Raw genomic sequence first — 27,370 nt, 5'->3', positions numbered from 1 at the left:
TGTTGATGCAATCCATTTCTCAGGTAACACCACCCACAAATTTAAGATAATGAAGACAAGAATTCACTTACTTATATGGCACATGCTTAGCACCATTAATTAAGGCCAAAATTACATTGCCCAGGGCAGAGAGAGACAGACACAGAGAGCCTCCTCCATCTCGGCTCTTGCTCAGCACTTTTTCACAGCTCCCTAGATCAATGAGATGCAAACGACTGCGTCCTCCAGACACTAAAACAAAAAGGGGAAAAACAGTTGTACATCACGTTCTTGCATGGACTCAAGCCAAACCTGGTATTCAAAAGGCATTCAAATGAAGAGAATAATGAATACAGCATGGGATAATGACCAAATAAATATTTAATTGTAAGGAAACCAGATATTAGTCACAGCTACAAAAGTTAAAGGTGACTCAACTGGCTTGAGAGTTCATTTTTTCTTTTTAAGTTAATTGCAATTTATTATTAAAACTAATGCAAGACCACATCATTTAGAAATAAACAGTATGGTAAGAACATTCATACTTCCTCCTTTGCCACTCTTCTCCATGCGATACTGGTATATGTGAAGAGTAAAGAGCATGTGTGAATTCCTCCTATCTTCCTCCTCACATTCAGGCTTGCTGGTGCTTCTGGCAGCAATTGCAGCATCAAGGAAAAAGGCAGCTTTCTCTGCTGTCGGGGCCCTTAGCTCACTTTGGTTTTGAAGCTTGAATATAAACAAGAAAATGACTAATTAGCACAGGGGCATTTTTTTTATTATTTCTTGTTGAACTGGCTAAATCTCCAGGGCACTAAGAGAAACAAATATGTACACCATGGGAGAAGGGCTTATAAATTAAAAGCAATAAATTTTTTTTACTGGCTTAAAAGTTGTCATAACTGTTGTCAGATAAAAGGAAATAAAAAGTAGAAGAAAGTCAGGCTCAGAAAAATCTATGTTGTGATATTCATTATACCTGGGTTCCACATATTGGATCTTCTCTCAGATAAACCCCAGGAGACTGGCCATCCTGAAGGCTGCCAGTGGCTACTTCAGCTAACAAATCCTTAAGGTTTTCATCTTTGCCACTGATCTCCACAGCAGATACTCTGATAGAGAAACGAGTTCCAGTTTTTTCTTTACGTTCATTGATCAATTTGAAGAGCCAAGAAATTGCACAGGGGATGATACCAAGGCTTTGTGTGGAGTTATCTTTCCCAATCATGGTAAAAGATTTTCCTAGAATGAAAAGACAAACATAAACACAATTAACCTTTCTTGTACAAGACTGTGAGTCTTCATATTGCCACCTGGTATCACCACTGTACATTACATGTAATGCCACCCTATATCACCACTGTACATTACATGTAATGCCATATGCTGCACAGATAAGGGAAAGAACAGATGCAAAAATTCAAACTATGTAATTAATAATCCATTACTATTTATTCAACTAGGCTTGCAAGTTTTGTAAGCCAGACTCACAGCAAATTAATGTTAAAAACATCTCTGATCTTTTGATTTTCATCACAATGCACCTACATAAACTTGCTCTTAAATAAGTTAATCCGATGCTACATGTTACCTTTTCAAATTAAAACTTACAGTGTAGAAATAAACTGTGATAAGTTTGCAAAGCTAATTAAAAAGAAATTCTAATCTATTCATATACTCCAGGTTTATTGTTCCAGGAGCTGACAGCATGTAATTACCAGACTGACATAGTAATTAACTGTAACGAATTTGGGAGCTCACCAAGCTTGACATGACCAAAGCAAAATATGCAACCATCTGCACCATTCACAACAGACTGGATTACTTCTGCTACTGTTCCAGAGCATACCTCAGCCTGAAAGAAAAATTGGAGACAAATAAGTGAAAGAGCATATACTGCTGTGGTTTTTACTATTCATCTGTAATGAAATGAATGACTCAATATTTTTGAGGTACAATATTCTCCCCATTTTGATGGCATCAGTCCTATTATTTTAGTAACTATGCTATCTTAAAAAATAAAATATGCTACTACAGCCTAAAATAGTTTTCAATTCTATTAAACCTATTCTCTTGGAATATTGATTCTATGACTAATGTAGCAAACTGAATGCTATCCAACCAGGCTTCCTGCTGATATAATACCTTAGCCAAGGCTATTCAGTAATAGTAGCAACTCCACTGAAATTAAGCTACTCAGGAGTGCTCACAGGAATTAAAAAGACATCCATAGTGGAGAAAATGCATTAAGATCCCTGAATAAGATTTCATAGTATCACATTTTCCTCTTTCAGCAGAAACATCATCATCAATAAAGAGAACTTGCTAAAATACTTGATTGCGCTAAAACCAGTTTATCCACGTCAGGGAAGGTTTCAAATACACACTAAGATGATCTATTAAGTACAGCAACTGGGGGCAGGGGAGGGGGCTGCTGTAAATATGTAACTCCAGTGAAATGATAAGGCTTTGTTTGCAGGTGCATGGCAGCAAGCTTGCCTCCAGCAATGCCGCCTGCACAGAAGGGGCTGCACTGGCCAACGTCACCCAAAAACACTACAACAGGCCGTACAACAGGCCCTCTACAAGGAACTGAAGAGTCATCCCAAACCAGGGGTCAACAGCCTGAAGGACTGGTGCCAAAACCAGCAGACAAGCAGGCTGTGACCAGCCACCTTGCAGCAAGGCTGGCAGCACAAGCAAGAAAACCTCACTTCCAGTTCTGAACTGATGTTGAGATCACTGTTGCGTATTTCTGCACAAAGACCCTGTTTGAACATATGCAGGATCCTAAAAACAGCTTTCAGATGTGGTTACCTTTGCTTTAGGCACTGATGTGTGTGGCAAGTTATCCTCTGTCTTTAGTGCTTGGCTAGAACTTAAGACTTCATAGATATTTTCCTATCTATAATCTAGGATCCAAAAAATTAAACAAAACCCTAGGAGAAGATCTGAGGAGGGGCTTATGAACTAGACCTTGTCATATTTTCTCAGCATTCATAGACTATTTTCACCTTGGATGCTTTGTGCTGCATTTTTCACCCTAATTTTTTTTTTCCGCAGCTCAGACTTGGTGTAGTTCTTCAAATGCTGTTGAATTAGTTCTTCTTTTTAAAGCTGTTCTAGGATTTTATTTTCTGAACCAAAGATTTTTCTCAGGAATTATCAGGTGTCCATGAGTACAACCTCACTGAATATACTGCAGACCCCAACCCTCTCGAAGACCAGCCATCCTGTCTGTGTAGCAGATTTCAGGTCTGGGGCTACTAATGAATCAATGCTCCCTTTTGGAGGCCAAAAGAAAAATATGCATCACCATCAACACAACCATCAATATAAAATAATCAGTCAAAACCACAGCACAAACAAACTGGAAAAGGTGCAGATAATATAAAAGTTCCCTGTTCCAGTAAAACAATCCGAAGGCATTAGCTTTATCTTTCCTCCTAACAGCATTTAGTTTAACATTATTAAAGTACATGTTTATTTCCCATTGAAAGCTGTGGGGAAGGACTTTATTTCAGTACCATCAAATGGGTTAAAACGTAGCTGGATGGAAAACTGGATTTCAAACTGGCTGTGTGTCTTTCTCTCATAAGAGAATACACAAGAAGGTAATTTCGTCAGCAAATCCATCTCCCCAGCTATTATTCCTTAATTTTACATCTCAACTAAACAGAAAATGTAAGAATTTACACACTTGTCTATTAATTACCATGTTTTTTCCAGGCATTAAGGCAACTCATTCAAATAAAATTCCCCAGAAACAGAAGGAACTCTTCAGGCTATCAAATGCAGTGGCCATGAGAACACTTAGGAGGTTTATGTGAGTGACTCCAGTACCTGTGAAGCATCCTGGGGGAAAACTGCATCAAAGGCAAACATCTTTGGGACAGCAACAACACCTCTTCTGTGACCTGCATTGGAAGGCCCAGTCGCTGCTGGATCATAAAATGTGATTTGCTTTTTTCGTGGGTCTACCTTTAGGAAGGACATGGATTCAGACGTTTCGTGTGCTCCTTGAGAGGAACAAATCCTTACCATCACTTTCACCTGCAAGAATTCAGAAGAAAGCAACAACTTGGGTTCCCAGCTACAGATAAACACATGCAAAACATTCCTCCCAAACCCACTCCCCTTCCCATGATGTGTTTGTTTGTAATGTTTAGGTGTGTCAGAACAACCGTGGGACAAAAACAGAGCCAGATTTTCCAGCCTGGGGTCTTCACTGAACTCATTAGGTTTTAAAGGTGCACTTTGTCTCTGCAGCTGACACTGTTCCAGTTTTACCAACTCAATTTATAAATGTCTGATCTGCAAGCATGATCCACTGTAGGTGTAACACAATGCCAAAGAAAAGAAAATTCTGGTCTCCTGCCTTTCAACTACTTAGTGTGACCAAAACGACACTTTGAATACCAGTCTGAGTAACACAAGGCTCAGACAGCTACTGCACTTGAAACAAATCTAAAAACTTTCTCATTCATAATATTCTAATAAAAAGGTGTTTCTCTTACAACTGTCCCAGGCAGTTGCCTTTGTGCTGTCATTGCTAGGCTCTTCAGTAGTTAGTTGCAGATTTAATGGGAAAAAAAAAAAAGAAGGAAAAAAAAAACCAAACCACAAACCACTAAAAGGTCAAAAAGCTTGAAAAGAAACCACTCACAGGCACATTTCTATTGCAGCACTACAAATCATGACATCCTACACACAGGATTTTAAGACAGTATCTTTAGAAAGCTCCAACATGTTAGCTGTGGTTTCCAAAGCAGCTTCTGGGAGCCAAGTGACTGGGTTTCAGAAAATTCAGCAACAGTTGCACACCTGCTTCTTTTAAGCTTCCTGGAAAACACACTCTTACTTTAAAAACCTGTGAAATACTACCTCACACCCACTTACAACCATTTATCCTTATGAAATGCTCCCATGTCAGAACCAGCATGTTTTATACACCTTGCACTGAAGTAAATTACTATTACAGGTGCAACCTCAACTCTGAACTGCCCACCAGATCAAACTGCAGAGAAAAGCAATGTTCAGTCAGAATTACTTTTTCCACGGTGTATGAAATGTTTCAATAACAAGCTGAACAACAGTATAATCTCCTTATCCAACTACCAGACAACTCTCACAGCACCAGAGTTAACCAGGTGGTTGAAGAGCCTCTATGGCTGTGATACACCACAGCAAATTTACATTTGCACTGTCCACAGCACCCATCAGCACTTTCAGCTTCTCCAACACTGCTACTGAGCCATGAACACCCACCCCTGTTAAAGCACATAACATTAGTGGTGGGTTTGGCAGTTGGACTTGATCTTGAAGATCCTGCCCAACCTAGACAATTCTATGGTTCTTTGAGACAGGCTCACTTTTAGCCCTGAGCTGGATATTGCATGTGGAAGCTGGGTTCAAAAGCACTTGTCTCTGATAAAGAAAGATTCTCCATTTCAGTAAGTCTTTTGCTTAAATCTGCCAAGTGTCTGTAAGGATTTGCTTAAATCCTACTTACATCATTTTGAGAACATTATGTCATTAAAACAGTGTGCACTTATTCCATGGACACATTCTTTGTGTCTACCAAAAAAATGGGCTTTGCAGTCAGCACTTGCTTGTCACTTCTGTATTCAGAGAAATACTGGCAAAGGAAGAACCAAAGCTGAAAACCTACTTCAGCAAAGCACAGCACACAGTGAAATGTAGGCAACACGCAGAGACCAGAGCTGGCTGAGCCACCCTCAGGGACTGCCCCTCATTCCAGACAAGATGAAAAGGTGACACAGACACATCTGCACCCAGTGTGCGCAGTGAAATGCAGTGCCCAAGCCAGGATTATCCACAGCAGATGTGGGAGCAGCAGGAAGCACCATGCTGAACTGTCCCTGCCTTTATCAGCTGGGAAGGGCAGGTAATTTGAACATTTAAGTTCTCAACTGTTCCATTCTTCCATCTCCTCCTCTCTACAGGGGCTAAGCTGCACACAGGCACCCCTACACAACTCCTCAAGTACCCTCAAAGGAAATATTTTCCACAAAGCAGCTCTAAAAGCTCTTCCCCAACATTTTTTCCAAACAAAGAGGTTAAGAAACGACCAACCCTTCCCATAAACACTGCAGGAGGCTCCACCAAACATAGCAGCTAATTCTTCCACCTATTGACTCAAGCAGTCCCCTGATTCAACACTTTCTTTTCTTTTGCCTTTCAGGGTTATATAAATATGAAAATACAGTCCCAGAAAACAAGCAAACCTTAGAATAAATGAAACAGCTGCCTCAAAAGCAAAGTGCATCAGAGGTGACACACTCAAGGCTGTTTCCCCATAAAAGCTGCATGAAGCCAGCTTTGTGTATTAGCCTGCTAGCTCAACCTTGACATGCTACTGAGGTGCTCATAAAAAATAACCTCCCTCAGGGCAAAAAAAAAAAAACAAAACCTAAATATACAAATATATGTAAGTATAAATGCCCACTTCAGGGTCACTTGATTAAAATGAATTTTAAAATATATGCTGTTTTCAAAGCACTTATCTAAACAGTCCTTCCTGTTCTCTCTTCCACCTATTATTAGATTATAGCAGCCAGAGCTTGGATAAGAGGAAAACTGGTTTACTCCTGACTTAAACAGCAAGTTACCTCCATCAGAGCATTGCTCCTCCTAAACACAATGATGGCTTCAGCCACAGAAAATCCTTGTGTGAAAAACTAGCTTTTTAAGACCACCTCTCTGAATCAGAAACATACTAAAACAGCTTTCCATGATGAATCAGATCCCAAACTTAACAGGTCTCAAGGGTCATCTTAATTTTTACAGTGGAAGTGAGCTTTCAAGACAAATGGGATGGGGGAGAGAAAAGCAGCTTGAGGGAGTTCCTCTTTTAGTGTTTTGTGTATAAAAGCTGATTTTAGAGTAGAAAAACACTGATTTCACATTTAGTTTCCCCGCCCACTAAATATATCTGTAAGTGGTATCTATCAGTAATTGTAGCGTTATAATGTGTCACACTCACTCATGATGCTGAGCCAGACTGATTTCACTCGGAAATAAAGCAGAAATGCTCATGGAAGTACCATCAAGCACAAAGATCACTCAAACATATCCCTTCACAAGAGCAAAACCTAAGAGCAGGCAGATCCTGGGTGCACGCACATGCTTCTGTGGGTATAAAGGAAAGGTTTGGTGTAATACTGTTTATTCTTCTCATAGTTCCTGCATGCCTGTGGTTGAGGACCAATCTTAAGTGACAGGTTTATATTCTCATCTCTGAAGTTCATCCCAGTATTCTTCTGGAGTTAATACTGCAGGAAAACAGGGTCGTATGAGTACTATAGAGCCAGCATGGCTCTTGCCTCAAGGATCAATTGAACTGCAGCTTCTCCTGGGTCTCTTTATCTAGTTCTCACACACAAGGCATGCTCACCTGTAGAGACAGCAATACGTGGTGCAGGAAATCATCCAGAAACAAGGGCTTGCAGGGAGGGGAGGATTCAGGATAACACAGGGCCTGTAAATCTGAAAGTAACTTTGGCCCATAACTAGGGAGAAAATCATCAATAACTGCACTGTAATGCTTTATTTGCTTATGAAAATGAATTACTAGAATTAAGTGCAATTAATTTCAGGCCCATTCAGGATCACCCTTCGTGGGCAATTACTCCACAATATGTGCAGCCTTCTGGGGTCAGCTCCAACTGCAGCAGTACCAGCTACTGCTAACATTTTTACAAAGCAAGGAAACACAAGAAAAGCAATTTAGAGGAGAATGAATGAAGAAATGGAAGAATAAAGGAAAAAGAACAGGTTGGGGGGGCGGGAATTGAAGAGAGGACTGGGGGTGAATGGAGAGAGAGAGAGAGAGAACACAAAAAAGAAAAGACAATACAAATTTGGTGATTTCAGAAAAGTCATCTCAGGCTCAGGGCACTCCACCACTTTTAGATTCCTTAAGGAGAGCTAAGACAGACATCCATCCTGAGATGGGAATGACCCTTTTTGCTAAAAGTAGGTATCATTACTACCTTTTTTCCCCCTCTGTTGTTTTTTCTTCAATGCAGAGAACGATTCAAAGAAGAATTACAAGTGGAAGTTTATAATTATGAAGGATGTAAGACCTTGTACATAGACATTCATGCAGGCATTGAATACTGGATAGAGGCTCTATTTTAATGAGGATGTTGATAGAAAAAGAGGCTAGGTTTGTATTTGAGTTCAATTTCTGCAAATAAAAATAAAAGAAACATAAATATCACAATATTTGCACATTATTAACATTTTTCTCAGTGCCTGAAGACAGCCTAAATCATAGAAATAACTGAAGCATCTCATTAATTAACTGACTGATCTGGTGGGTTTTGTACACTGGGGGTTCACACTGCATTACTGAACTTTTCCAAATTCGTGTTTCTGCAGAAACCAGGAGGTCAGCAGAATTGCTGAAGGAAATCCTATTAAAATCAAAAGTGCTTGGGAAAAGAAGATGGCAAATGTATCTTGAATATGTCATTATAAGATAAAGAATTAAAAAAAAATAAATAAACAAGCACCTAATTTGGAAAACCTCTAGAAATGGGTGGCATAAGGTCAGAGGCCCCTCACCCAGCACAACAATGGCTGTAATTTTAACCTACACTGGCAAGGGTGAGAGAGTTTCAGAGCTGTCTTGGGATGACCTTATGATGTGTATCCCACATTGCTGCCTATGCCCAGAAATTAATTTTGTGCCTTTCTATGCCTCTAAACTGAGCCTGAGAGGGGGAAGGAAAACTGAGAAAAACTTTTTCAAGGAATTTTTTTTTTTTAAGTCTATCTGTCAGCTTACAGTGGATGTCAGGACAAAGAAAGGCAACAAAAGAAAACAGCCACTAGAATTCATTTGCTCTAGCTATGCGAGGGCAAACCTAAGGGATAGATGCTGAAGCATAAAAACAAAAATCACACCAGTTTTATGTAAACACGCGGGATTTTAAGGAGACAAATTGGCAAAAGGGCAGATTTCTAAAAAAAAAAAAAAGGGGGGAAAAGAAAAGTCTTCTGTGGGGAAGACAAGGCTGTGTGGAGGACTCTGGGGACAAACCCCATTATTTTTAGAAACATGACATCACTAGAGAATCACAGATCCACTCAAATATCAGTAACCTGCTGGAGTCCTGAGACAAAACTCTAGACCTTGAGATCTTTAACCTTTATGGAAGTCAAATCTAGATGTATATTTAACAATTTTCACCTGAACACTAAAATATCTCAGAAACTGAGGGATGTACATCCTGGCTCGTAGCAGCCCTTCCTCCCCTTGCAGCTCTCCTCCTCCTCCTTTGATACTGGCTTCCCCAGTTCACACCAAAGGGTCACAAGGAGAGACCTTCTGCCCCACGGTCACGTCGCAGCCACTGTTCCCATGCTGAGACCTTCTCCAGCATTGCCAATCCCATGTGACCCCTTGGTGTGGGCTTGTAACTTCCAGATCTCCCCAAGATACTGAACCAGCTGGAGTTGAGGAGAACAGGACAGAGGAGTGACAGCAACCAAAATAATGGGCTGGCTTCAGGGCTCATCAACACAGTGCAGAGCATCTGGTCAGTGTCAGAAAGCAGGTCTGGAAAAAGCAAAAGACAGACCAAAAATCTGTGAAACCCAAAACTTGAAGTAACTCTCTGACAGCTGAAGGTGAGACTGATGGTCACAACTAGCAATTTTATCTAATAAGGCCCATATATTTTGGATCTGAATTGAATGAAACTATCACAAAGCTGCACATTAAAGAACTCCTCCAAGATCAGTGAGGCATGCTTTGTCCCAGAAAAAAAATCATGTCCAAGGCTGAATTTGCAGAGAAAAGAACCAGTGATCAACAAAAGAGAATGACACAATCCTACACAATTTTAGACAGAAACAGCCAGGAGATTGACAATCAGGTTCTCATAGATTATTATCCCATAATCAAGAGAGATGGAAAGGCTTTAAACTCTGACACCAGAGAAAGGGGAAGGACCATCTGACACTTAAAGAACCAGATAATTTGAATTCTGTTCTTAAGACTGTCACAGACCTCTACCACATTTCAGACAACAAATACAAAAAATTTTACACACACATACACACACACACATATATATATGTATCTTGCAAAATTGGTCATTCATCTTTCAGTGAAGGGTGCCAAACACTCTACATGGTTTAATTAGGGGCAGACATGTAGACACAGAAGACTCCAGTAATTCACTAGGTAATGACTAGCTTCATGGCATTTTGAATGTTGAGGAAATTAGGATCCTAACCCAGCCAAGTATGTTAGCACAGGCATAACTGTAACATATGGTACCTCCTTTGAAATCAATGGATGTGCAGTGTTTATGTTTTTGTAGTGATGCTTTGTTAGCATCTGATGCTTACATAGTTGTCAAGTTTCATATTAGACATAATGAGAAGGAAAAAAATAAAAGGAATGGATTAAAAAGCATGTAAAATTTTTAAATACATGTGCTCAAGCCTTTTTTACTAAAATAAATTCTTACTTTATCTGTCTGCATTTTGGGAAGGTGCTGGCACTATACTGGAATCCATTTTAAAAATGCTGGTCATATTCTGCATTACAGCAGTATCATAATCCCTAAATGAACAAGCTATTTGGTCTTTAGCAATAAATGTCATTATAACAAATTTGAATGGACACTAAATATTCCCTAGAAACATGCATCCTTGACAGGCATCGTGCAGCCAGGAAGTTAATTTTGTCCAATGTTCACAAAATGGCATGTAACAGCAGGTTAATTAAATAACTATGTTTAGACATCCACCATTCCGAACTAAGATTTCTCACCAAGAAATTACAAAGAATTCACAATCCATTGAATAAAGACCATTTTCCAATGAAATCACTTATTTTTCAACTACAGTGTAAATCAAATTACAAAAGTCCTAGTTCAGAGCCAATATTTTTCATGGATTTAATTGTAACTGACAGATAAATAACCCTTGCTAAATTGGTTTACCGTGGGTAGCTCTTACAAGCTTTTCATATACTGCCACTACCAGTGGATGGCAAATTTATATGCAAAATTGCCACTCTACCATAGACCATCTAGCTCCCCTGGGAGAACCTGAAAAAAAAAGAAAAATTAAAATCTCTTCTATATTGTACTCTGCTAAAGGAGAATTAATTCTGTACACTCAGAAAACATGCAGAAAAACTATTCCATTTTTTCAAGGTGAAAATAAAGTACAAGAACTTCTGTATTTTTATCTCACTTTTCCACATTCTTGTCTAAGCAGTTCAAGGCATTTTGGCAGGGATGCCACTACCTTGGATGATACAGTTCTACCTACATCAATAGGCAAGTACTTACTGTGACACATGACTTATATCAGAAATAACGCTTCAGTCATTAGGGAACGAGGAGCAGTAAAAATGACAAAATTAAGTACCTATTTGTTATCCGTCATCAAACCATTGTAAGAACCAGTGAATGGGACACACAGCACGCTTAAGAAAACCCTGCATGATCAGTAAATCATACTGCAGTATCTCAGCGATGGCTTGGTAAAGCATAAAGGAAAGTAAATGTCTAAAACTCATAAATGGAGAGCAGTATGCATATACCTGTCCAAGAAACATGTCTGACAATTCAGGTTGTCTTTAAATGCTCCACTTCAATTGTCTCACATAGGAGGATTCTGTCATCCTAACATAAAAAAAATTGACAGAATCCTTAGAAGAGACAAGCACTTAAAGTTGCTGTTGTAAGTGATGCAGTATTATAAAGAATGAGCTGAATAGAACCCCAGAAAATAACATTTTGCATGAAAAAGGCTTCCCACCATGCTAAAGAAAAATAGCACATTAGAATGCTACACAGCAGCCACTGTAAAAAGGATGTCTTTCTTAATACCACAATATGATAAATTATCTTAAGTAGCACATTAATGTCAGAAATTGAGCATAATCTAACTTCTTTCCAGTGACAATATTAAATGGCTTTCAGACGTCTTTCCTACTATTCTGACATTAAATTTAATAACACCCAGAGAGACCACAAAAATGATTCAGTTACAAGAATCATAGTGCACTGGATCACTGCCTTTTAAGTGGGATTCAACTAAATGGTTTGGACTCTGATGCTTTCGGCACATTCAAGAGAAAGGTACGAGTTTTGCTACGTAACATTTATCAGTAATGAGCACATTCCTTTCAGTATCCAGTTTGAATTGATAGTGGCATCTTTCTTTGTGCATGAGTTTGATTACTGTTGATTATATGAAACACAGGTCCCAGGCAGACCTACTGTTCTAAATTGTTGTCTTTTTTTTTTAAAAAAAAAAAACTTTCCCCTGCTGGTATTCCTGAGTATTGACAACCCCAGAAAGCACCTATGAGAGTGTGTAACATTTTGCAATCTTACTAAACAAAATTAAGCAAATGGCTTAATTAAAGATTTGTATCATAGGACAAGTCCACATACTGCTGCTGAAATTATTACAAGCAGAAAAATTGGTATTTCTGAAATGCAAAAGAAATTAGTAAGACATTTATTTTCCACCTTTCAGAAGAATACTTGAAACAGTGAGAAATTATAAATACAAATTGCAAAAGATATGTAAGGGCTCTCTGCTGAAGTCTCTAATAACAAATGTATTCAACCATAAAAGCCATATATCAATTTCACTGCAGAAGAACTGGATCATATACATGGAGATGATGATGTGAAATTAAGAATAAATTTACATCTTGGGCTCAAATAATCAATAACTGAGTGCAAGTGAGAGAAGTGGCCATCACGATCTCTCCACACTACTGCCTCGCCCAGCAATGCTCACAATACACAGTAACTGCATTTGCTGTCGTCATGCAGCTTATGAAAGGCAAGAACTCAAGCCTCTTCCTTTCCCCAAATGTCTGTTGTGCTCAAACATTCAAGACAAGGTCCCACAAGCAGTGGCAGGACCTGTTCAGTTCTAGACTCCACAGAAGAACACAAGATAGTCCAGATGCTACCTTCAATCAGTTCCTTAGATTCAACTGTCCCACCACCCAGTTCAGAATAACTCTTATTTCTCTGTTGGCCCCAAAATGATTTCCCATTTTCCACATTGTCTCTGTGCCTCCTACAATATATTGAACCAACCTTGAGTATCAGTGGATGGAAAAAATGTTAAGAATTACCACTGCAGAGACAATACAGAAAGCAGGCCATATTTGCTGTTGTACGTGCTTCAACATGTACTTTAAGCTTCCAGTGGATTTACGAGAGAAATGGGACTGCACAGAATGCACAAATGTACAAATAGTAATTAGTCACTGTAGTATTCAGGCATTATTCACTTAGAATAAATAGCATTTTGGTACAGTTGGCATATCATTCATCTCTTCATTTTTTCATAAAGGGAGGCTTCTCATTGAAGCATCTTGGACACTGCATGGTTTCCAGTTAGTTACTTCTATTTTTCCTTCTCACAGAACAACTTCTCAGAGGTGAGGGAGGCAAAGGCTGCCCCACCAGCTGCTTAACCCACTGTAACCACACTGTAATAGTGAGGGACACTGCTGGAATGGGAATGATCACACAAACCATGGAGAGTATCAACCACAGCCACAGATGCTGTGGTAGGAAAAAGTGACTCCAGAATTCATCACTGATTCTGTCTCGTATGTGTATCTTATATTCATTATTGGACAGGCTGCAAGAAAAAGTCGAGGAAAATGATAACCAGGAGGAGTGTAAAGTAAAAACCTGTTAGAACACAGACCGATGTTAACAGAGGACCACAGCACAACTGCCAGGGTTTACTGACTGCTCTCTCCCTTGCTGTGATACTTAAAGCAGTGAGGAAGAAAAGTAATTACTTTATTCCCATCACCCTCATCATGAGATACCAGCTGAGTAAATCTTGATCAGCAGAAGCTGATGAGTAGGAAATAATGGAGAGTGCTAATGCATAGTGAGCTAAATGCTACCAAAAGCTATCTGGCATCGCTCAGAAAAGGTGAAACTATGAATTTTTAGTACTAAAGAACACCTATAGAGAAGTGACACTTCTCCTTTGATCACAAGTTCTAAGAATTGGGACACATGAAATTTCATTTGGGCGGACTCATTTTTAGAAAAATCTGTATTGCTGCAGGGCTTTTTAAGGGCAAACACTGATATTTATGAAGTTGCAAAAGAGGAATGGGTTAAGAGACATTTAGTTGGTACCGCATATCTTACTCTGTGTTTCAGAAATGCATAGCTACTTTGGTTTTCGAGGAGTATTAAAACCAGTAACTAGCATATGCCATCACCATTTGGATGCTCTAAAACCTAACTCAAGAACTAATTCAATTAGCAGAGAGCTCTTATCCTCTCCAGCAAAGCACAGGACTCTTCCAAATTGTGGTTAACAAGGATTTGGTGAGAAGGACACAGCTGGAACCCTCTCAGAATCCCAGAATATGCTGAGCTGGAAGGGACCCACAAGGATCATTGAGTCCAACTCCTGGCCCTCACAGCACCATCCCCAAGAATCACAGCATCTTCAGTATCTCTAACAGTAAACAGCATCTTCAATTCTCTGTGATCCTTGTAGGTCCGTTCCAACTCAGGACATTCTGTGATTCTATGTTTTTAATGTTTTCAGCTGAGAGCTAAGTAGCAGGCATTTTGAGAGTCAACAGACAGACAAATCCTGTGCTGAAGGAGAAGCTCCCACAGCTGAACTGCTCAGGGTCCTACCATATCCTTGGCATCCTGGTCGAGCTTTTCTCTTGGAAAGTTCCCTGCTCTACTCACTAAAAAAATATGTAGAGCACATGACCCAAGGAATATTATCTCCAGCCCGCTGAAATCATGCACTTGATCATAGACTTTGTTAATCTGTTTGAAGACGCCAGATAAAGCAGTGCTTTCCATGAGGTACAAGTCATGCTGGAAAGCTCCACCAGCCACCCTCAAAGCACAGGAAAAAGCCTGAAGTCTCTTGGCTACACACAGCTGCAGGCACACAAGTGCAGAGACAGTTTTATTGAGATGTGGGCACAAGAATATACAATCATACTTTAAAGGTCTTCCTAAGGCAAAGTGCCTCAGAAGTGCCATGCTTCCTGTTACTCCTGGTGCCACAGCCAAGTACTAAGTCTCACAGAAAAAACCCAGGCACAACAAATGGGTTTTGTTAAAAAACAGACATAGAAAGGACATTCCTCAGCAAACCCTCCTCCACCTGGTAATGTCTAAATTACTGTGCCAGGTTTACTGTATTCCATCACTTAATACTACATCCTCTTTTCTAAGACACTGAAAAGGCAAGAGAAAAAAACCAACACATTTTCATCTGTGAATTTCCACCTGCTTAAAATAGCCCAAATCACTCCTTTATTTTCCATTAAGCACAAAGTCAGTTAGGAAATATGGAGTATTATCTGTGAACAAGTGTCAGCTCTAGGTATTTAGGCTGACAAACTCTTTATGTTAATGCTGATTCGTATAGTTACTCTAGGTGCATATTTTAGCTCTCCTGTGCACATTACATACTTCAATTCTATCTTCAAACACTAATCTCTTGTAGCCTATGTAAATAAGTATTCAGACTCTGTTGTGTGGGTGATTAAACAGTTATAAATATGAATAAAGCTCCAAGTAATTGGGTTGTATTTTAATTAATTTTAGATAAACTTAGCACCAGTTTTTCAATTTCAAAGGTGCTGCATTTCCTAAGTTGGTGAGACTGCTACTCCATTTCCATATTCTTACAATGACACATGAAGCAGAGGGAAACAAAGCCCCCTCAGCATCTCTCCTTAACCTCAGCAGAGACAGCACCAGCACCAGTGGCTGAGTCCTGCTGGCAACACAGAGACTATTTCTTCCACAGCTGGAGCCTGTATGGGCACTGGGTTTGGACTGAATGGGTTTGGATACCAAAGGAAATTTTGTCTCTTACTCTTTGCAAAGTCCACAGGAGATAACAGCACTCAGGCACATTCAAATGGATGTGGCTCTCTGTCTATCCCAAGACCCTTTGCTTGAGTCTATCCAACTCAGTTCTAGGCCAAAAGCTTCCAGCCCGGTTAAAATTTGTCTAGAAAAATATTTTAAAATATTGAAATCCGAAGTTACCTTTCCAATGCCAGGGTTGTCCTTGATTTTGGACACAGCTCTCAGAAGGCATGGTGGTGCTGGGGGAGGACAGAGCTGCAGGATGCCACTAAAGTTAGTAGCATAAATAGAGAAGTCGTGTGTGTGTGGCAGGGGCGGATGGTATTTCTTTCTCTTCGAAGACAGGTTAAGCTTCTGTGCTGCTCTGTATAAAAGTAATAGCAAGAAAGGACAGTGTTACTTAGGCGTTAACAGGAATCTGAACCAGACAAACAGATCCTCATTGTCATCACTGCCTGTTTTACAAATCAAGTCACTGCATTCTAATCTGATTTCATAAGGACAAGTCATCAGGACATTAATAGAGGAAACATGGGTAGAAGAATTACTGGCAAAATATTCAGTTAATTTCTCTCCCAACAGAAATTCAACTGTAATCTAATTTGCCCTTCTTTCCCCCAACAGCTTGACATCTGAATCCTAAAAACTAACATCTCACTGACGTAATAAAAAGCTGAAATAATCCCCTTGTCACTGGCAGAACCAGATGGACTTTGCTGGTGATAACATTATGAAAGTGGTTCTTTGTACTCTACAAGTTACTCAAGACAGAGGATAGCACTCCAAGTCAGCCAAGCTCAAGATCCTCTCCTGTTGGCAGCACAGAAAATCTTTAGATAACAGAAAATTTCCTTCAAGACAGATTGGTTTTTCCTCCCCAATCCCATTCTTTCACATTAAAATGGAAAGCTAATAAAAAGACACTCTTTAACGTGCTGAATGATAATGATCCTGCTTTTGAAATATAGAATTTCAAAACATAAAAGATGAAGGAGGAAAAATTAGAACATACAATTAAAATTGTAACATTCTTCCTTGTGAATAAAAATAGGAACATAATCAGTTTTTTCTGCTATTCCCCATCAGCAACACCAAACAACAGAGCAAGAAACAAAAACAGAAACTCTTCTCTACATCAAACACAACATGGGAAAATAAAAATCACCCTGCAGAATTAAGCAGAATAAAATATATACATCAGCAAGCACATGCTGGCAACTGGGCATGGCAATGAGGGTGAAAGCTCAGTTCTCTCAAAGTCAAGGAGAGCTTTACCACCTGAAAACGACATGTATGATCCAACACTGAGACTGTCAGTAGATAGTCCATCCACAGATAATGATCATAAAAGCATCCAACATACCTTTTAGCATTACTCTGAATGACTGTTAGGCCAGCAAAAGCCAAGATGTCCCACTGCCAGCATCTCTGGACACCCTGAGTCCACTGATGCCAGCAGGTCTTCTGAGGACAAACCACTATTCTGGTCCATGCTTGCAAAATAAGGGCTTGTCGCTTTGAACAAATTATTAAGTATCTTTATACAATGACTACTTTACATTTTCATCTTGTCTTTCAGCCCAAGATCTCCAAGTACTTTTCAGTGAGATCAAACTGGAAGTAGCATCTGTGAGGTATTATAAGCAACAGACCTACAGAGAAACTAAGGCAGTATTTTCCTGTCATAACGAATTAAGGGTAAATCTAGAAGCCTAACCTTGCCATGAATCTTGTCATCATTGTCAGGCAGCCTCAGGCTTAAGACAGCTTAGTAAGCTGATCAGAGAGGGAAGCTATTTCTTTGCTTGTATTTATTGTAGGTTAGAAATAAAAATTAACACCAAGAGCAGAAGGGCTGCACAGTTTCTTCCAGCTTTTAAAGCACTCATTTGAAGCACTATTGGCTTCAAATGAGCAACAGTACAAAGAACTGGTTGTGTCTGAGGAGCAAAACTGGACACTTGAGTCTAAATTAGACAGCTAATTAGTACAACAGCTAGGACTCTCAACACAGATCTCCAAAACCCCCAGTCCTTTTCTCTATATTCCAAAACTTGTATGTTAAACTCCTGAACCCTTTTACTTCGACTTCTCAAGATGCAGACCCCCTATGTGCTTCCTTCTCCCTCTATAAACACTACAGTATTTAGAAAAAGACAAAGATTCTTGTGATGAAAAAATGAGGCTATAGTTCCAAACTCAGAGGGAGCCCAAAGCCACTGTCTTTTGAGGAATGAGTTGGACTTTTGCCTCTGAGGAAAGAAGCAGCTTTTGACTCCTACTGCATCCTGAAACCAGCAGGAACTGCATCCCACAGTGAAGCAAAATACCACAAGCATGGGTTTATACAGAACCTCAAGGGTCTGGTGGCAATGAGAACTCATTTAACTGCCTAAATCTCAAATCCCCTTGCTAATACTTCATTCAGTATGAAACCATATGCTGAAATAGGACACTGGGAACACAGTTGCACAACTTCACTGTGGTTGCAGCTGCACATTAAACTGTAATGCCTCCTAAATTATATGCAGCTTTACTGTGCAGAAAAGTCTCTACCTGTTGGTACTGTCATTGTGGAACTCAAGACAGTCATTAGTATCTATCTCCAAGTACCAATTAACAATCCTGGTTACTATTTAATTGTCTTGTTGATTAATATGAAAGATAATGTTTATTTTCTTGTTTACATGCTATGATCCCTTGTTGAAATTATAAAAACTCCTCAAGAGAATGTCTTCAAAGAGCAATCAAGATATACATTAAATCCTGATGAAATAATTACTCCTGCAACAGATCTGGCTGCAGGAGCTCCTCTGGGAAACATACATGAAAGAGAATGAGATACAAAGGACAAATTTACTCAGGAATTGTGTGTTCAAGCAGCTAACTAAGCACTAACACTCAATGAGTAACTGCACCCAAAAAGGCCAAGCTGAGCAAAGCATATAAACAATGAACAGAAAATGCCACTTTTTAGAAGTATAGCATTTCTCAAAATATCTCAGTAGCACATTTCTGCGGCATTTTGATAAGCAGATCTAAGATACTAAATCTGTTACTAATTGCCTTAACTTCTGCACCAAGACAGAACCACTTTCAAACTGGTTCACTTTGACAGCATGCATTACCTTCCTGCACCTCCACTGTTCAAAGGACAGTGGCATATGCTACCTAAAGCAATTAACTGCTGTAGTGCTGATAAATCCTCTTCCTGTGAGTCTGGAGGGTGATGATTTTACTAAGAAATTTGGCAAAGTGACTGTTGATGTCCATGTGAGATAACAGGAAACTGAAAGCAGAGGAACTGGAGTAGCTGTTGTAGAAAATAATCAGTGCTTTGATGGGCAATCGGCCAACTCCACTAATAATGATGTGTGTGGTTCACACTTAAAAAGCATCTCTTGTCAGGTAACAGTGCACAAAGCTTAATTACAACCTCTCTGTGTTTGAATGCAAGAATGGCTTTGCCTGATATTAAAACAAGGTTATTTCTGGAGTTGGAACACCACAGACATCTTGTACAAGCAGTATCAAACAGCTTGCTGGGCTTGATTTTGTTTGTTGTTTTGGGTTTTTTTTCTAAAAGCGAAAGGGTAAGGATCTAATTGAAAGCATAGGGCAGTTGAGGCAAAACAAAACATCACTATCAAACTGTAGACTCTGAATATTAATTCAAGTAATTGTCATCCTCAGCTCCTATAAAAAGCACAGCCAGTTCTTTAACAAAAAGCCAGTTGGGCAGCAGCTTTCCCATGCTTTGCTTGGGCTCCTGGACAGGTCCAGGCAAAGAGCACAACAGAAACACTCATCAATCCCTATGTGCTTCCTGTAGAACCAACAATATACTTGGTGGCATCCCAGCCACCTACTCATTAGGCCAAAATATAGGCCAAGCTGGTTCTGGACATGGGCCCAAATAAATCAAACAAAATCTAACTTCACAAACCTCTTTACTTCAGTAAAATTCATGAGAGGATGCATTTACATGGAGCCAACCCTGAGACACTCCAGAGTGCTGGTCTTTCTGCAACAACACATTTCTGAATTTGCACTTAAGTTTTCAGGTGTGTCTTTTCTCCGGAATTCCTTTACTCAGGGTGAATTTTTTCCATGGAGACAGGGCTGGTAAAGCTGTCCTAAACTGGGCCCTTTTTGCTTAGCACCAGAAAGACAGAACTCAAGCTCATACCACATCACTTTTTGTAGGGACACTAATTGGGTGCTATGTCCATTGCCTGACCTGCTTCTTTTTCTCAAATTTGGTCTTGCACAGGAGGCCGTCGCACACACCTTCAGCACCACAATGGGCTGTCTGACCTTGTCCAGTATCACCTTCTGTTTCCTCTCAGGGAAAATTATGACCTGCAGGGAATTCTACGCAAAACTTAAGCATTACAGTCATTTGTTTCTCCGGGCGTTTGCCAAACACTTGTCATAGCTTTGACAGAGTTTTACACTTTCCACCTACCTTCTCTTTCCCCATTCAGCCTTCACAAGCACTCCGCTACAAAACATTCTTGCAAGGGAAACTAAGCCCCACACTCCTACGCTTCTCTTCCAATTAAAGCATGAGAGACATTCATGTATATTGCTTTTACCTCCAGCTGTGAGATCTACTGTCTGCATTTTGCTTAACTCTTTCACTCTTTAATAGAAGATGTCTTTTAAGATGCTCTGGAGAGTTCTTTCCTCATAGCTAGGTGTCACGGTAGAAAATAAAACTAATATATGGCACATGCAGGGGCACTCAAATATCAAATGACAGGGGACAGGCTCTAACCTGCTCTTTCCCCCACACAATTTACAGATTACTAGGTTTTCTGCCATGCATGGATGAGACCAGTGAGGAAAACCACAGCCAGATCAATTACATAATGCTCAGCATCTAGGGAACAAGACTGTGCAACAACAGTAGCTACAAAGCCTGCTCGTTGAAAGAGCCATGCCATTTTTAATTTTAAATTCTGCCTATGTTGTTAGCATGACATTTCAGATACTCTGATGTACAGCAAGCTGCTTCTAGCTTGCACTCCCTGCACACGTTCTGCACATTATAGCTGTGAAAGTAAACAGCACCATTTAAATCCCTAAAGCACTCTTTCTGAGCATAATTTCTCCACAAAAAAAAAAGGAAAATTAGATTTGAAGCTTTCATAATGATGCAAAATTATAAAATTTTTGTAAATTTTATTAACCTTCAAAAGAAAGAGAGCTAGGAAATATACTTTGTGACTCCTACTACAAATGGATCAACTGAGATAAATGAAGAGGACTTAATGGACACAGTACATTTATGGACAAACTGGCAGAAGTCAGAAATAGAACTGCTTCCCATTATTAAGCTCCACTGACAAGAATAATAAAAGAAAACTTCTGCACATTCATCTCAACATTACTCATTAAATATTAACAGTTTTAGTGTTATTAGTCAGTCTTATCTTTCAGAGATCACTATCATTATTCATATTGTGAGAATGCTTAAGGGCTTCACTGAAAGGGTCAAGGCCAAAGACGTGTACAGTCCAAGCCTTAAATATCCTGAACTTTGGAGTTTACACAAGAGTATGCTTACTCAAGACTTTTAGTTTGACCTTGACAGACATCATGGAAGTGATTTTTATCCTGATTCTGAGCCATCTGCATTATGGATGCAGGCTTACACTGAGAACCAGTGTACCCTAAAGCAAAGCTCTCCCAAACTTTCCCAGTTCCCAGCTTAACCAGACATAAATTCCCCCCACATAACCAACACCCTAATCTTTTCCTGCTGCCAACCAGTTCCAAAGGAAACAGTGGGAACTTAACAGCCTGTCATCCTACCTGCAGCTCCAGTTATTGTTTTGAGTTATGTATTTGTATTGAGTTATATCACTGTTATGATCCAGTTTTAAGGTTCTTAGAAATGCCTCTGCCCAAATTAAACTGCAAACGAGACCATATGCCAGTGAAAACCGTAAGGGTTTTATTTGATGGTAAATAAGAGAGAGAGAGAGAGAGAAAGAAAGAAAGTAACTAGAAAATAGGTGGGGGGGACAGAAAGAGTGACAGGGACAGAGTAAGGAAAATATCACCACTCCATGCATCACAATGTTCCATTGATCCTCTCCAGCTGGTGTTCTTGGTGGTGAAGGTCCCCCCAAAAGCATAGAATCCGATGGGTTTATACACCCTCCAGCCAGGTAGCAATGTCCAGGCATGTCCCCCTGGGGTGGGGGGGCAGTCTCTCACAGCAGACTCTGGGTCTGTTGCACCACGTGCAGTCCTGTGGGGCCGAGCCTCTCACATGAAGGTCCCGTGGATGTGCCCTGTGGCGTTGGGGTTCCACAGCTGGGCCGGTTTGTGTAACAGAGGATGGGTGTTCAGTGCCTCTGACCAGAGGTTGCACCACATACCCACACCCTCCTCCTCCCCTGCCTCAACTGGATGGGGGGTGGTCTTTGTAAACCTGTGAGCTGTGCTCTCCCCCCACCCCAATCTCAGGTGGGGATGATTGAACAATGGGTTTCCCTTTATCTAATCAGCAGTTTGACTTTCAGTTCAAAGTCCCAGTCTTCAGGGAGGCTTCTTTGGTTGTAGCTCCTTTATAATGAGCAAAACTTTATATCAGTGTTTGAGGCATGAACTATCTTCAGTCTCTGACAGCCACCCCGTGACTCAAACATCATAATAAATGTCTCTTTCCTAGAGGTCCTCTTCACTTTGTGGGTTGTCCACAGAGGTGATGAGGAGAGAGAACAGGAAAAAGGATAGAAACAGTAGAAGCAACAACACAAGTAATCTTACAGTGTCCAACAATGTCAAAATGCAAATTTAGTTGTAATCATCAATTCAATTTTCATTAGTCAGTGCTTCCACCCCGTGAATCCCAGGAATCAGTGTTTTTTAATGCATAGTGGGTGTGAGGGATATCACAGTATTGTATCTCTTAGATGTTGGTTCAGTATGTTTCGAAATTAGTTATAGAATTATGCAGCAGGTCTTCATTTTTAAATTCCACAGAGGGGTATCCTGAACAGGTACATGTATTAACATGTGTCAATTAGCCAAGTTTCAAGAGGATTTCCAGCTCTTGTGGTATAATTGATTGACTTTGCACCCTGGAATAAATGTGAAGGGCTTGGTTGAGGATGTGTGCTTTCTTCTTGACTGCATTCACATATAGTTAGAAGAGTTTCATAGGTAATATTCTTTCTCTGCTGGATAACTCTACACATTATGAAGGATTCATTTTTATGATACAAGATTAACACACAAAACATTTCCATACAAAATGTTCTTGTGCAAACATATCTTTACATCAGGGCTACGCTCTGTTTTCCAGGAGACAGATTATAGCACTGTTGTCATTTAATCTTGACACAAACCAGAAAGTGTGGCTTTTTATTATTGGTGGGATTAAAAATTAAATTAATTCCCTTTCAAATTTAGTTTTCAAATAGCGTTTTCTTTTGAATTTTAGTGAGGAAATTGATGGCATGAAATTCAACAGTACATTAGTTTGAGAGCTGGTAGAAGGCTTTTCTGTAGCCCTCCTGGTTTAGGAAAGGGGATTCGATCACTTCTTATGTAGCATTTGCTTGTGTTTTATCAAGATTCTTTAATTCACTAACCAGAAAATCCAAAAAATTTAGCCAGATTATAATCATTTTGAAGCCTTCTGAGGCAGAACTGGGAAGGTTAGTACATATTGTAGGATTTCAAATATGTAAAAATTCTTATACCAACTCTCAGGATAATATTGGTTGAGACAAATTATACATCCGTAAGACCTTAGCCACACCATTTTTCGGTAAAAAGATAAAACAAGTAAGACAAAAATTAAACTTAAGAATATGTAGAATGCTTAAACTAATATTTGATCTCCTACCAAGTCACTTGCAATGAAAACACAAACAAATTACAAACATTAACCAACTGACAATGCAAGCAATTATGGTGACACTTTAAATTTCCTTGGTTTTCATGCAGCTCCATCTCATGTTGGTAGGTTCCTATAAAGGAAAAGTGAAAATCTGGCCCACTAGACCGATTAGAAATAAAAATTTTTTGCGGCTAACACAAAGTGACAGAGTCTACGTGTAGCAATAGTTATCACATTTAGGTGTGATTTTGCTGCTTGCACTTTCTCTGCTCTCAAACTGTTTTCCTTATCATCAATGCATGGATGTTTGGCATTCCTAGAAAAGGGAAAAGCAACAAACTTCCCAGAAAAATACGCTTGAGTGAAACAAGTTGTTAATTGCATTAACTTATTCAGGTGGAGTTCTAGCTTTTATTCTATGAAGTGCTTGTTGCACTTTTGTTGTTTCCCACAGGTTTTCAGTGGGGTTTCCTCCAACAGATTGTTCAGCGGAGGGAGTAAGACTGCTTTTAAAAGTTGTGCAAGAGTTGCAGTCTGTGAATCAGGCATTTGAGTTGCTTTTTCTTTTTTCAGGGTTTTAGCAGGCTTCTGCTTTTTGCCCTGGAGCAGTTCGCTTACCAGTTTGCTCCTTTTGTTCCAGTGATTTTCTTTTTGGACAAGATAGAGTTCGGCAGCAAGCTATGCTACTGCCTAAAACCCCTTTTTTTTTTAATAACCAATCATATTTTTAGTAATCAATCATCTTTTAATAACCAATTGCTCTTTATCTGATTTTTTTTTTTTTTTTTTTTTTTTACCAAGTCCACCCCAGGAGTAGAGAACTGACTAACAAATTAACCAAGGAAGGACAACGAAACATTTTTTCACACTGGCCACTCAGGACAGGCATTTTCCCCTGAAGTTTCTCTATAGCCCCCACAGAGGAAGCTGCAGGATAAATAGCTAAGCCTGCATAGGGACAACACCATCCCCACAAGGCAGCAGCTGCAGAATTGGCCTCAGGACTGGAACCTGCCAATTCTAGTTCTCCACAATAAACCACAGTCTGTTGGGGGGGTGGGGTTTCCCACAAGATAAGAGCTGCAGAATGGGCCTCAGGACTGAAACCTGCCAATTCTGGCTTTTCACAACAAAACACACAAAAGGAAACTAAAACACCCAAAATCAGTTTACTATCACCTCCACAACATCCTCAGAGAAAGCTGCATCAGAATTCCCAAGAGTCTGGGTCCCCACAGAAGAAACCTTGACCTCCACAACCCCCTTAGAGAGGGCTGCATCAGAATCCCTAGAAGTAGCTGTGTCCCTACAGAAGGAAACCACAGGAAATAATCTCCTCAGAGGAGACCATACTATTGTCAAAAGGCACTTGGGGTCAGAGAATAGTACGCTTGCCGACTACGCCAATAAATGTTATGATCCAGTTTTAAGGGCCTCTGCCCGAATTAAGGTGCAAAAGAGACCATATGCCAGTGACAATAGTAAGGGTTTTATTTGGTGGCAAATATGAGAGAGAGAGAGAGAGAGAAAGAAAGAAAGAAGTAGAAAATAGGTGGGGGGACAGAAAGAGTGACAGGGACAGAATAAGGAAAATATCACCACTCCATGGATCACAACAATGTTCCGTTGATCCTCTCCAGCTGGTGTTCTTGGTCCTCCCAAAAGCATAGAATCCGATGGGTTTATACACCCTCCAGCCAGGTAGCAATGTCCAGGCATGTCCCCCTGGGGTGGGGGGGCAGTCTCTCACAGCAGACTCTGGGTCTGTTGCACCATGTGCAGTCCTGTGGGGCCGAGCCTCTCACATGAAGGTCCCGTGGATGTGCCCTGTGGCGTTGGGGTTCCACAGCTGGGCCGGTTTGTGTAACAGAGGATGGGTGTTCAGTGCCTCTGACCAGAGGTTGCACCACATACCCAAAACCTCCTCCTCCCCTGCCTCAACTGGATGGGGGGTGGTCTTTGTAAACCTGGCTTCTGTGAGCTGTGCTCTCCCCCCACCCCAATCTCAGGTGGGGATGATCAAACAATGGATTTCCCTTTATCTAATCAGCAGTTTGACTTTCAGTTCAAAGTCCCACTCTTCAGGGAGGTTTCTTTGGTTGTAGCTTCTTTATAATGAACAAAACTTTATATCAATGTTTGAGGCATGAACTATCTTCAGTATCTGACAATCACTCATCGGAACAGGCAACACATGGACAGATGTCCTACAACACATCCTCCAGCACCCTGTCCCAAGCCTTCCACTACTCACAGGATAAACTTGGTTGGCATTATTATTTTTATTACTGCTATTGCTCTTTGATTTGTGGTTCTAAAATTAGAAAGGTAGCACAATGAAAAAATGCAGTTGTTACCCAAAACCCCAAGCAAAATTAAAAGCCAACAAGGTGTCTGCTTCCACTAACAGCATTCAACTTGGAAAACAAAATGTGATTTAGAAAGACATTTTTGAAGAGAAAACTGGGAATGTCTAAATACATCGTGAAGGTTTGGAAGGGACAGGCACCATCTGTATTTCTAGAGTAAATTTTGTCCAAGGAGCCACTTATAAAACATATGATAAACCTCGAGGGCATGGTCTCTTCCTCCCCCCCAGCTTCCTAGGTTCCTGCGATGGATGTACAACTTCTGGAGGACATGAACGTTTTCCCCACTTTGTACCATTACACAAGTTCTGCACCAAACCTTTGTTTGCTTCGCTGTCCCAGCAATGTTGCTGAGAAGCACTGCCAGGAAGAAGAAACAATTAATGTTCCTTATTTCTGTGTTTTGACTTCCTCAATAAATAATTAGTCAATCTGGATCACAATGCACAGCCTCAAACCATGGCATTTTTATAATGGGTGAGGGTAATAAAGTTTCAATAGAAGCCCATTATTCTGAAACGTTCCAAAATGTCAAACCACATCTAATATTGCAAGGATGTTACCTCACCAACACTGTGAGAGCAAGTATCTCCAATCTGAGGCAAAGTTCATGTGTTGCCTCATGCACACAGCATAATCTTGCAATTCAGACTTGAATTTCAGCTTCTCACTTTGACCTTGTAATTTTCTCTTACTATCTCTTATTAAAATCAAGGCAGAAATAAAAATCAGCAGTGTTGACATATTAGGAACATCATCGTCTCACAGTTTTTTACTAGACAGTTTCTTAACTACTCTTACTCTTAGAAAATTCACATCTCATGTCTCCCATTCCTTATTTTCCCCCCACTTCACCAGCAGACACACAGGGGAGCTTATTTCCTTCTCCTGAGGCAGCTGTTACCTGGATGTAAACCAGTACCACACCCCAGTCCGTCTTCTCTTTTCAAATTAAGAAGTCCTAATCCTTCCAACCTCTTCTCACAGGTCAGGTTTCCTTGATTTCTGACCATCCTTGTTGCTTGCCCCCAACTCTATTCACAACTTCACAAAGTATGGAATCAAGGCTTTGTGCATCAGTAAGCAATAATCAAGGCTCACCTGAACTCAGGCACAGTACAGAAACGCCAGGCAAAGCCACTTTGGGATAAACTCAAAACAACCTCCAGAAGATGACAAGCTAAAACAAACTTGAAAGATACTCCTGACATCAGAAGAGCTCCCTCATGCTGTAGAGACTCAAGAGGTGGTTCCTC

General features: G+C 40.1%; 1 protein-coding gene across 1 annotated transcript in view; it reads right to left on the bottom strand.

The window, feature by feature from the left end:
- KIF26A (kinesin family member 26A) overlaps positions 1–27,370 on the bottom strand; it is a 69,094-nt gene that overhangs the window by 12,321 nt on the left and 29,403 nt on the right. The window contains 6 exon segments of the mRNA XM_017729149.1: positions 72–231; positions 525–708; positions 959–1,221; positions 1,741–1,834; positions 3,823–4,032; positions 16,065–16,248. Coding sequence (XP_017584638.1) covers positions 72–231; positions 525–708; positions 959–1,221; positions 1,741–1,834; positions 3,823–4,032; positions 16,065–16,248 — 1,095 coding nt within the window.

The sequence above is a fragment of the Corvus brachyrhynchos genome, unplaced genomic scaffold (genome assembly GCF_000691975.1).
Source record: "Corvus brachyrhynchos isolate BGI_N302 unplaced genomic scaffold, ASM69197v1 scaffold1, whole genome shotgun sequence".
In the NCBI taxonomy this organism is placed as follows: domain Eukaryota; kingdom Metazoa; phylum Chordata; class Aves; order Passeriformes; family Corvidae; genus Corvus; species Corvus brachyrhynchos.
Note: the sequence above shows the minus strand (reverse complement) of the source record. Positions and strands in the feature narration are given on the sequence as shown.